This window comes from Coregonus lavaretus, assembly GCF_964263955.1.
Source record: "Coregonus lavaretus genome assembly, chromosome: 4".
NCBI classification, from domain to species: Eukaryota; Metazoa; Chordata; class Actinopteri; order Salmoniformes; family Salmonidae; genus Coregonus; species Coregonus lavaretus.
Window position 1 is genome coordinate 39,658,339 of NC_139991.1, and position 12,642 is coordinate 39,670,980.

Consider the following 12,642-nt stretch of genomic DNA (forward strand, 5'->3'; position numbering starts at 1 on the left):
TCCTCACCCAGAGATATGAATACTAACATAATAGTTGTACAGTAAATAGTGATAGTTGTATCAGGGGCTTACTGTTGTAAAGGGAAAACCATGTTTCAAGTCCTGTGCGTAAATATCAAAGCTATAGTGTACAATACTTTATTTTTAACTACTGTCTGTGCTCAGCATTTATGACTGTAACTTAACCACTGTAAGTAGTACATTGAAGTTACTTGTATAAGAAAATATATCGTTGTCAAAGACAAGTGTTTGGATGTAATGTTTTTATTTATTATTTGTTTACTCTGTAAAAAACACTCTCACTCCTAAATAGCCTGTAGGCATTACTGTTGTCTTCAGAATACTGTCAATTTGATAAAACATTAGGCTACACTAACACCAAAGTATTAGTTTATTATTATGTAATTTACATTTTACCAAACAATTTCTAAATATACTACAAAATAAGGCGTAACCAGAATAAGTTAATGAAATGCAGAGGGATGTTGATTGTATTGTCTTTTTCTAGATTTCTTCTTCATTTGTTTATCACCCTTTGATTCAAGGCCATTGTGTAATCTACTTTTAAGCAATCTGCACCTTTTGGCTTGTTTATTTACGAAGAGGGTTGCAGAAAGTAATGATATATTACCAAAATGCTGTAGAAACAATACCTACAGCTCCACAGTGGAATGAATAGTTGACAGGTAACTCAACCCCTCTCTGATGTCACCACGGGTAACTGAGACCTGGAGACCGACTGGAGCTGCATCCGTGAAGCTCGAGCCTACCGAGACACGCCTCCGCCGGACACAAATTCCGTTACTCGGGGAAAAACGGATTTGACAATATGGCGTACTTTCTGGGAAATAACTTTAGTTAGTTCGCGGGCGGTTGAGTGGGAATATCGCATGGTTGTTCACTTTTTTGAGGTCCATGAAAACATTAGAGCGGTTGATTGGAGTTCCTTCCTACTACATTGTTTTGTGAGATCGCACGGTTTCTCTGTCCTGTTTGGGAAGCGAACTGCATGGGATGAAAGTTTGAAGTTACTGCCGCTGGGTATAAAACTACGACAGGATGGAGAAACATCGACCGAAGAAAGAAAGGGTAAATATAACCCAATGCCGAACAAAGAAAATGTCCGTTTATTTTAAAGAGTAGAGCCTAAAGGCTATATATCTAGCTGCAACATTGGCCAAAGCGCTTTGATGATGCGTTTGATGTTGTGTCCAAGTTGCGCAGCTATTCAGCCCATACCGCGCTAGGAAGTAGCACATTGCATTTCATAGCAATTTAGTGGAAGATCAAAGATGCCATGTTACAGTATAACATTAATAATAATAAGACAAGATACAAATGTAACATTCTTTTTTACAGGTGGTATGTTACTTGGGTGACAAAGAGCACGTGGTGGTTGACCCTTTAGTGTGTCTCTCTCTCTCTCTCTCTCTCACTTTGTCAGAGGAGGTCCCTGGTTTCATTCTCTCAGGAATGTGTTTCTCCCTGCTGACCTGGTCTGAGTTGGGAGGGGGAAGGAAGGGACATGGAAGTGGTGTGAGAGTGTGTGTGTGTGTGTGTGTCTGTGTGCGTGTGTGTATGCATGTGAGTGCGTGTGCGTGTGAAGAGGGTGTTCCTGTACTTCTGTTCCAACAAAACCGTTTTGACTAATGCATACAAGCCCATTGGCTGTATACACAGGTTGAAAAGCTTCTCTCTCTCTCTCTCTCTCTCTCTCTCTCTCTGTCTGTCTCTGTCTCTGTCTCTGTCTCTGTCTCTGTCTCTGTCTCTCTCTCTCTCTCAAATTGAAATTGAAATTAAGGGCTTTATTGGCATGGGAAACGTATGTTAACATTGCCAAAGCAAGTGAAGTAGATAGTAAACAAAAGTGAAATAAACAATAAATATTAACAGTAAACATTACACTCAGAAGTTTCAAAAGAATAAAGACATTCTCTCTCTCTCTCTCTCTCTCTCTCTCTCTCTCTCTCTCTCTCTCTCTCTCTCTCTGTCTCTGTCTCTCTCTCTCTGTCTCTCTCTCTGTATATTCTCAGTGGAAACTTCCTACTGTGTGAGTTAGTGCTCCAGTCAACTGTTTGGACAGAGAAAGCCACTGGGACTGTGTGTGTGTGTCTGAGTCTGTGTGTGTGTGTGTGTGTCCATGTGTGTCTGTGTGTGTGTGCGTGTGAGAGAGCGATAATGACAGCCTTGGTGTAAGTCATTCTGAAAGGACAAATCTGGCAACAGCAGATCAGGGAGGGAAGCAGCTTTTCTAAGTTGAGACAACAGAGGGCTAACCTCAACGTGCACATTACATACACACACACACACACACTATATCAAATGCTGATATAAACATTGCTTTGATGTTTTGGTGGAACATATTAGAATCTCAGATGTTTATTGACATGCTCCTCTGGATTGTAAAATTACTGTAATGTTGAGAAAAATGTATCTGATTGAATGAAAAGATAACTGACCACTCCTCCCCACATTTCTCTTCTTCCTCCCCCCTCTCTCCTCTCCTCCTCAGTTCTCTCTCTTCGGCCCTCGCTCTTCTACCCGAACCACCAACCCTCCCTCTTCGTCCTCTTCGTCCTGTACCTCTGCTCGCCCCATCCCTCCCCCTCTCTGTCAGACAGACCCTCATCCTTCCATCCCTCCCTCCATCCCTCCCGGGCCTCCTATCCTTTCTAAGGCAGAGTTTCTGGAGGCAGTGCGTCGCAGTAATCAGGCATGCCAGCAAGGGCAGTACAGCCTGGCGGTGCAGCTCTACGGGGAGGCCCTGTCTGCGGACCCTCAGAACTGCATCCTGTACAGTAACCGCTCTGCGGCCCTTCTCCATCTGGGACAGTACCAGACCGCCCTGGATGACGCCCTCAAAGCCCGCCTGCTTAACCCCAAATGGCCCAAGGTAGGCCTGACTTTATTCCAGTCTATACTAGAACATACAGCCACTAAACAAATGAGAGAGACAAAGTGTGAGACAGAGAGAGAGAGCGAGAGATTGAGAGAGCGAGAGAGAGACTGAGAGTCAGGGGTCTTTGTAAGGAGTCAGAACCTAGAAAGGCTTTTCCAGGCTGGCTCTGTTATCGCTCTCTCTCTGGGTCTGGGCCAGCTCCACTCCACTTCCCCTCTCGATACTGAAGAGAATAGACGGAAACTGCTTCTGGGTGTGTGTGTGTGGCCCGGTGACGGTGTCATAGCAGTGGTCCTGCTACTGTATTCTCTGTGGGTCAGTGTGAAGGTCAGGTGTAATGAACTACCACTCTGAGAAAGCTACTTCCTTCAGCCTGGCCTCGCTCTCTTTTATTTACTGTCAGCTTCTCTTCCTCCGGTCGCCAATCCGCTGCACCCCGTCGACTTCTCTGTTGGCACAGCAGGCTACACGCACACAAACGCACAGGCACACACACACACATACACACACACACACACACACACGGAAGAGTTGGGCATGGGAGCTGAGAGGCAACAGGGAAAACAGAAGCAGGGGCACAAAAGCATAGTGAAAAGAGGTGTGCGTGTGTGTGTGTGTGTGTGTGTGTGTAAGGTGCACAGACGTTGTTTTTGTTTTTCTATTTTTTTCTCTTCTTTCTCTCCTTTTGTCGGTGTGTTTCGTGCTCCGCTTTAACTGGTCTTTGTGTCTTTGTCATTTAGATGGAGCCGTGTCGCCGGAGTGAAAAGCCTTGGAGTGTTTTTTCTCCCATACAACCTTCCTGTTTTCTGTCTGGAGCTCTTTGCTGTTTGGGAGTTGCCCTCTCCTCTTTCAGCCTTCACTGGGTTTCTGTATAGTTGTTGCTAGGCAGATTGGCATATTGAAAGAGGCTTTTTCACTTACAGGTGCATTGAGCACTCAGGGTTCACAGTGGTGAGAAACTAAGTAGCCTAACTCAAACGTTTGATGGCTCTTAATTTCAATGGACAGATGGATGAAGCTTAGAAAGACCATGCATTTTGAAAAAAAAATGCTCTTTCTGATTGATTGCTGACTGAGTTTTCTGTCTATACTGGTCCTTTATTTAGACCGTGGTCATCAACCCTGGCTCTGTTGTTCTAGAAAGCTCTCTCTTTCTCTGTGAGGTGTTAAGCTCTCCAAACTATACCATGTTTAGCTCTATTAGTCAGTCATGGTCTCTATGAAAGGTTTTGAAGTGGTCAGTCTGTCACTACAGATTTACATATGAAGGCCCATATGTACCCTGAAAGGTCTGCCTCTGAGACAAAAACCCTGGGAGCATGTTTTTTGGCCATGTTCTCATGTAGCTTTCACCTTTGAAGCAGCTTTCAGACCCACAAACATCAAAACACCAAACTGTTTTGGTTGGGCAGTGATGTTGCATCATAAACACCAGAGGGCAGTATTAAGTCAAGTACAGAAATAATTTTCTCACACGACACACAAACACACACCAAATATAATCCTGTATATAAACCTATAAAATGCACCATTCATGAAAAAAAATTATAATGCCCAATCCACTGTTTCAACTCAAGGGTACACAATGCAGGCTTTGAATAAAACAGTTATGTGCATTGTACTGGTGTAGGCCTAAATGATATCTGATTGGCAGTTAGTTGTGTGTGTGCTGGGGTTTAAAAATCATGCACTCCTAAACATTTGGTTCCACATGCAACAGAACGGTTAATGAGTGCGTTGAGAAAATAACATCCTCTCCTCCTCTCCTTTCACTTCCTCTCCTTCTCCTCTCCTATTAAAAGACTAACACCAGATGAAGACAGTCTGCAGCCTCTCATCCATGAGACAGTGTGATAATGTGATGAAAAGCGCACATCGTCAGCATCTATTTCCTGCTGTCACATGCGTACTATTGCACACACACCTCTAATGAGCCTCGGTGCAGGCTAGCACCATAGTGGGCTTAATTGGCTGTTATTAATTTGGAGATGTTCTTACACACTTGCACACACAGAAGCGCGTGCACACACACACACACACACACACACACACACACACACACAGACATCTGTTCACACACAGTCAGAGCCCACCAACTCTGCTTTCTCAGCGAAGCACAGCACCCCAATCCCTCCTCTCTGCCCACCTTTCTCTCTTTCTCTCCCACTCACACAGTTGGGTTCCTTTGTAGAGTTGCAGTGTGGAGGAAGGAGACATTTGGAGAGAGGGATGGATTGGCCATTAGGAGGGGTGTGGGAAAAATGAGACGTGAAGAGAGAGGTGGATAAATGGATGAATACGGGAGTTGGAATAAAAGTACAAGTTGTTATTAAACAGTGGTTATGTTGTGTTGGTTAATTATGGAGTTAGTGTTTCAGTGGGCTTCATACTGAGTGTGAGAGGGCTACACTTATGCCTGTATAGTCAGCTGGAAAGGGTTTGGGCTTTAGTTTTAATCCTGACCATAAGCCCAGTTGAACACCAGACTCTGTACAGCAGCTTTTCCCAGCATTCCCATTTCAAATAGCAACCCAGAGGAATGCAGCCAGTGTCCCATATTCTCTGTTTGGGAATTCTGTTCTCTGTGTTGGATTTGGGAATTCCCCGGTACCTCAGCCGTTTCCGGGAAGCTTCTGGAATAAGAATCTGTGTTCTTCTAAGAGAAGACTGGTGCTGGTGCTGCCATAATAGAGAGAGGGAGATGGAGGGGAAGAGAGTGAGAGAGAGATATCATTATGTAGCCACTAATAACGGGGTGTGTGAGTCTATTTCCAGGCGAGGATTAATGAACAATCTCATAGGATGGGTAATTACAGGGAAGGAGTATGAGGGGCCCTGTGCTGTGTGTGTGTGCGTGCGTCTGTGCGCCTGTGTTTGTATGTTTTTGGTTTTACTATCCTTGTGGGGACCAGAAGTTCTCAGAAGGATAGTAAAACAAGGAAAATTCGTCCAAGTGGGGACATTTCACCAGTCCGCACAAGGAAAAAGGTGTTAGATGAGGTTGAGGTCAGGGCTCTGTGCAGGCCAGTCAAGTTCTTCCACTCCGATCTTGACAAACCATTTCTGTATGGACCTCGCTTTGTGCACGGGGGCATTGTCATGCTGAAAGAGGAAAGGGCCTTCCCCAAACTGTTGCCACAAAGTTGGAAGTACAGAATCGTCTAGAATGTCATTGTATGCTGTAGCGTTCACATTTCTGTTTACTGGAACTAAGGGGCCTAGCCCAAACTATGAAAAACAGCCCCAGACCATTATTCCTCCTCCACCAAACTTTACAGTTGGCACTATGCATTCGGGCAGGTAGCGTCCTCCTGGCATCCGCCAAACCCAGATTTGTCCGTCGGACTGCCAGATGGTGAAGTGTGATTCATCACTCCAGAGAATGCGTTTCCACTGCTCCAGAGTCCAATGGCGGCGAGCTTTACACCACTCCAGCCGACGCTTGGCATTGCGCATGGTGATCTTATGCTTGTGTGTGGCTGCTCGGCCATGGAAACCCATTTCATGAAGCTCCCGACGAACAGTTCTTGTGCTGACGTTGCTTGCAGAGGAAGTTTGGAACTCGGTAGTGAGTGTTACAACCGAAGACAGACAAGTTTTACGCGCTACGCGATTCAGCACTCAGCGGTCCCGTTCTGTGAGCTTGTGTGGCCTACCACTTCGCAATTGAGCTGTTGTTGCTCCTAGACGTTTCCACTTCACAATAACAACACTTACAGTTGACTGGGGCAGCTTTAGCAGGGCAGAAATTTGACGAACTGACTTGTTGGAAAGGTGGCATCCTATGACGGTGCCACGTTGAACGTCACTGAGCTCTTCAGTAAGGCCATTCTACAGCCAATGTTTGTCTATGGAGATTGCATGGCTGTGTGCTTGATTTTATACACCTGTCAGCAATGGGTGTGGCTGAAATAGCCAAATCCACTAATTTGAAGGGGTGTCCACATACTTTTGTATATATATAGTGTATGTGACTATCAGTGTTGTGGTCTAGCTTTAGGGTCAATTAGGGCTGACCCAATTTAGTCGACTGGTCGACTGTTTGGTTGATAGGCTGTTGGTCGACCGAGATTTCTTTAGTTGAGCAGTAGCAAAAAATATGTATAAAAAATCATGGTGTAAAAGATACCGGTCTGATTCGTGCCTGTCTGAGTGGACTCATCCATTGTGGAGGCCGTGGGGATGGCACAGTCCATCAGTCTAAGACGTTTGCTACTGAAATTGTATATGGTTATATTATGTAAGAACAATGGTGCGCTTTTTCTGACGTTGGATAGTGGTCGCTGTCAGCGGTTCTGAAAGACATCAGTCCGCTGTTGAATTGGCGCCTTTTCCTAGACCATGTTGCTATCACAGGAGGTTGGTGGCACCTTAATTAGGGAGAACGATCTATTGGTAATGGCTGGAGCGGAATAAGTGGAATGGTATCCGTTCCAGCCATTATTATGAGCCGTCCTCCCCTCAGCAGCCTCCACTGGTTGCTATGTGCATAATAGCAAAGTTAACCAGCATATTGGTGTTGAGAACAATGCGGTAGTGGCAGCAGCGGAGTTAGGAGACAAGAAAACATCCCTTGCCTTAATTGTATAAGAAAAGTGTGGTGAGAGGAAACCCAAACTTAGTTTGGTCTGTAATCAATAGCACAACTGTTAAATGTGCCTGGCTTTCTAAATCATCCATATACAGTACCAGTCAAAAGTTTGGACACACCTACTCATTCAAGGGTTTTTCTTTATTTTTACTATTTTTTACATTGTAGAATAATAGTGAAGACATCAAAACTATGAAATAACACATATGGAATCATGTAGTAACCAAAAAAGTGTTAAACAAATCAAGATACATGTTATATTTGAGATTCTTCAAATAGCCACCCTTTGCCTTGATGACAGCTTTGAACACTCTTGGCATTCTCTCAACCAGGTTCATGAGGTAGTCACCTGGAATGCATTTCAATTAACAGGTGTGCCTTCTTAAAAGTTAATTTGTGGAATTTATTTTCTTCTTAATGCATTTGAGCCAATCAGTTGTGTTGTGACAAGGTAGGGGGGTACACAGAAGATAGCCCTATTTGGTAAAAGAACAAGTCCATATTATGGCAAGAACAGCTCAAATAAGCCAAGAGAAACGACAGTCCATCATTATTTTAAGACATGAAGGTCAGTCAATACGGAAAATGTCAAGTTTCTTCTAGTGCAGTTTCAAAAACCATCAAGCGCTATGATGAAACTGGCTCTTATGAGGACCGCCACAGGAATGGAAGACCCAGATTTACCTCTGCTGCAGAGAATAAGTTCATTAGAGTTACCAGCCTCAGAAATTGCAGCCCAAATAAATGCTTCACAGAGTTCAAGTCACAGACACATCTTAACATCAACTGTTCAGAGGGGACTGTGTGAATCAGGCCTTCATGGTCGAATTGCTGCAAAGAAACCCCTACTAAAGGACACCAATAAGAAGAAGAGACCTGCTTGGTTCAAGAAACAAGAGCCATGGACATTAGACCGGTGGAAATTTGTCCTTAGGTCTGGAGTCCAAATTGGAGATTTTTAGTTCCAACCGCCGTGTCTTTGTGAGACGCGGTGTGGGGGAACAGATGATCTCCGCATGTGTAGTTCCCACCGTAAAGCATGGAGGAGGAGGTGTTATGGTGTGGGGGTGCTTTGCTGGTGACACTGTCTGTGATTTATTTAGAATTCAAGGCACACTTAACCAGCATGGCTACCACAGCATTCTGCAACGATACGCCATCCCATCTGGTTTGGGCTTAGTGGGACTATCATTTGTTTTTCAACAGGACAATGACCCAACACACCTCCAGGCTGTGTAAGGGCTATTTTCCAAGAAGGAGAGTGATAGAGTGCAGCATTAGATGACCTGGCCTCCACAATCCCCCGACCTCAACCCAATTGAGATGGTTTGGATAAAGGCTATACACTTTTTTTGTTAGACCAGCCTCTCTGGTATTATTTATAATTTATTTAGTGTTGTTTACACTTTTCCAAATTGTCAGAAAAAGTATATTTATAATAATTATAATTATGATAATAATAATAACCCTCCTTTTTCCTTGATCTCCTTCTTATTGTTATTATTACTATTATTATGATCATCATTGTAATAATAAGTAATGTCATTATCATTAGTAGGCTTACTATAGCAGTCTTATATAACCACCATCGATGTCACGACTTCCTCTGAAGCTGCCTCCTCTACTTGTTCAGGCAGGCTTCGGCGTTCGTCGTCACCGGCCTTCTAGCCACTGTCGCTCCTCATCTCATCATTTCATTTGTTTTGTCTTGTTTTTATACACATCTGGTTCATATTCCCTCATCAGTCCCTGTATAAGTATTCCCTCTGCCCCCCATGTCCTTGTGTGTGATTGTCTCGTGGAGCTGTCGATAGCTCGGTGGAGCTTTATGTACTGTATTGCCAGGATATTCACCCGTGTATTTTGTTTTTCTCCAGTGCGCCGTTATACCGCACTGTAGTTGTTTTACGCATTGCTGCGAACCGCTGTATTGGCCTAATAAACCATTGATTCTGTGATTTACACCTCCTGCACCTGACTCCGTTAAATCACCTGCTACAATCGAGCTGTAGGCCTAAGAGCGCATCCTGTTTAGTCTTCATACCGTAACTTGCGTTACAAAAAAACATATAATTTCTTTAGTGTTGTTTACATTGTTCCAAACGGTCAGAAAAAATATATTGTAATCTAAAAGCACCTGTTTGGCACACATAATATGCACGCAGTGCTTGCTCCTTACCTTTTTTTTCTTGATCGCCAGTATTTTCCACAACTAGTCAAATTGATTCCACACATCTGACTTCCCCTTTACCTCCTGAGCAACCAGTAAACATTCCCATTACATCCTCTGCATCCATTTTGCTGTCATGTGTTATGGTGTTCTGAGTTTGTTATGACCAATTTATTGATGTGATTATGATATGCTATACATCAGGCCCTATTGGTGCATACATGTGTCACGTAAAGAGAGCAAAGGTTGAGGGAATAGGGAATGTTTTTCCTAAACAAATGAGGTATTTCGGTAACATAACTTTTCAGTTAGAAATGGCTATAATTATGTTGCAGCTTCAGCAACATGGACAGCGCGATACACACTGTTGATCGTCGCTGCAGCAGGGAGGAGAGAGAGGCAATGGGTGCTAGTCACACAGTCACTCGCTGTTTTTTTAACACAGCGCAGCAAGGCTGAGCCCGGCCCGGCACAATCAAATCAATTGTGGTCGGACTCCCTCTAGTAATTTGTTTGTCTTAATTATTTTATCAAACAGTTCCCTTAAAGCATCAGACAAGCTCAGTGCATATCGTTGATTTGATTAAAACACATGCATAGGATGTGTCTATATATGGAAAAATGCACATTTAAAAATGTCAACCAATTTCGACCAACAGACAACTCTTGGTCAACCAAGATTTTCTTTAGTCAGGGACAGCCCTAGGATCAATCTGAAGTCAATGACACCATGCTATCTCCTGCACTGGTGATATAGATCACCACTGTCCCCCCAGGGGCTAACACACACACTGACACACACACACACACTCTTCAGCCCATTTGCGTCAGATCAGAGGAATCAGCTGTTGGTAGCTGATAATTATTGGAAATATGCCAGTCTCTACACACAGACACACAAACACAGAGATGGCTATGGAGATGTTTTCAATGTTTGTACTTGAATGAAGCTCTTGGGAGCATCATGTACCATGTCCAGGCTTTTCTGTCTTTATGGCATCAGTGGCGATATTTAGAATGTGCAGTTTAGCCACACGAAAGTCTGGAATAGACAGCAGGAAGAGCGAGACAGCAGGGGGACAGCGGGAGTGGGAGAGAGATGGGGGGGGTAGCAGACAGGTTGTGAGTTGAGGTCCTGATGTTTTGGCTTGGAGATAGACATGGGAGAAAAAGAGAGGAGAGAGATAGAGAGGGGGAACGAAAACACGCACACACACAAGCATTTCGCTACACCCGCAATAACGTCTGCTAAATATGTGTATGTGACCAATACGATTTGATTTGACACACACGCACTCACTTTCTCTAATATCACAGTAGCAACAGAAAGTGTCCGAGAAAATCCAAGACTGTGTAGTCATGCATATTGGTAAAATGTGTCTACACCACTCTTTGTCTTCCCGGTTAACAACTACCAGTTAGGGAAATATTTCATTGGTTTAACAGATCACATCAGATACATCAGTGTCCTCCAACATCGTCTGAAATAAAAAAAAGTTTATCTTAAGTCTTTCAAGTTTCTCTTAAATCTCTTAATAATTAATTGATCTAAAGTAATATCTCTGACTTTGAGATAAGCTGGAAAGTGCGGCATTTACCATATCTGATCAGGAAAATGCTGAACGTTCAATTCCTCTCTCTCTCCCTCTCCCTCTCTCCCCCCCCCACCCACCCACCCAGTTGGTGGCACATATGGAGATGGCACTGAGAGTTGCCATGCTAGGTTCCAGGCCAGACTGGGGTTTCTGCCAAACAGATGAGCCTCTGTAATTGTGTTTGCTGTTTTGCAGTGTTTGGTGAAGAGGTACCGTCGAATGTGTTTGCTTTGAGTTATTACGAGTTTGTCTGTCTGCCTGTCTATCTGTCTGTCTGCTGAGATCTGGCTACTAGCTGCTAAACACACACACACACACACACACACACACAATAGTATGAAATTAACTAACACAGCTTGTCTCTGTACTCTCTGTCTGTTCAGTCTGTGGACCTTTGTACTACCCTGTCCTCTCCCCTCTCAACCCTCAGGGTTTCTAATCTCATTGATCCATTTCAGCATGTATCCTTTCTCCTGTTCAGTTACAGTGTGGTGGTGACAATGTTTTTCCCCAATACATGTTCCCCCACCTGGTTGAAATCCTGTAGATCTGTTCACATCCACCTAGCAGTACAGTCAACAGGGGCAGAGGAACAGAGGGAGAAGTAGCCTTGGAAACAAAAGGAGAAAGAGAAAAGGGTTGACAAGATGGAGCAATATGTACAGTACCAGTCAAAAGTTTGGACACACCTACTCATTCAAGGGTTTTTCTTTATTTCAACTATTTTCTACATTGTAGAATAATAATGAAGACATCAAAACTATGAAATAACACATATGGAATCATGTAGGAACCAAAAAAGTGTTAAACAAATCAAAATATAGTTTATATTTGAGATTCTTCAAATAACCACCCTTGAACGAGTTCCCACATATGCTGAGCACTTGTTGGCTGCTTTTCCTTCACTCTGCCGTACAACTCATCCCAAACCATCTCAATTGGGTGGAGGCCAGGTCATCTGATGCAGCACTCCATCACTCTCCTTCTTGGTAAAATAGCCCTTACACAGCCTGGAGGTGTGTTGGGTCATTGTCCTGTTGAAAAACAAATGATAGTCCCACTAAGCCCAAACCAGATGGGATGGCGTATCGCTGCAGAATGCTGTGGTAGCCATGCTGGTTAAGTGTGCCTTGAATTCTAAATAAATCACAGACAGTGTCACCAGCAAAGCACCCCCACACCATAACACCTCCTCCTCCATGCTTTACGGTGGGAACTACACATGCAGAGATAATCCGTTCACCCACACCGTGTCTCACAAAGACACGGCGGTTGGAACCAAAAATCTCCAATTTGGACTCCAGACCAAAGGACACATTTTCATCTGTCTAATGTCCATTGCTTGTGTTTCTTGGCCCAAGCAGTTCTCTTCTTCTTCTTAGTGTCC

General features: G+C 43.8%; 1 protein-coding gene across 1 annotated transcript in view; it reads left to right on the plus strand.

Moving 5' to 3' along the window:
• Positions 1 to 1,052: 1,052 nt before the first annotated feature.
• LOC311127417 (tetratricopeptide repeat protein 28-like) overlaps positions 1,053 to 12,642 on the plus strand; it is a 105,903-nt gene continuing 94,313 nt past the window's right edge. The window contains exons 1-2 of the mRNA XM_084159265.1: positions 1,053 to 1,089; positions 2,513 to 2,893. Of these exons, the coding sequence (XP_084015391.1) occupies positions 1,060 to 1,089; positions 2,513 to 2,893 (411 nt within the window). The 5' untranslated portion in view covers positions 1,053 to 1,059. The remainder of the gene's footprint in view (positions 1,090 to 2,512; positions 2,894 to 12,642) is intronic.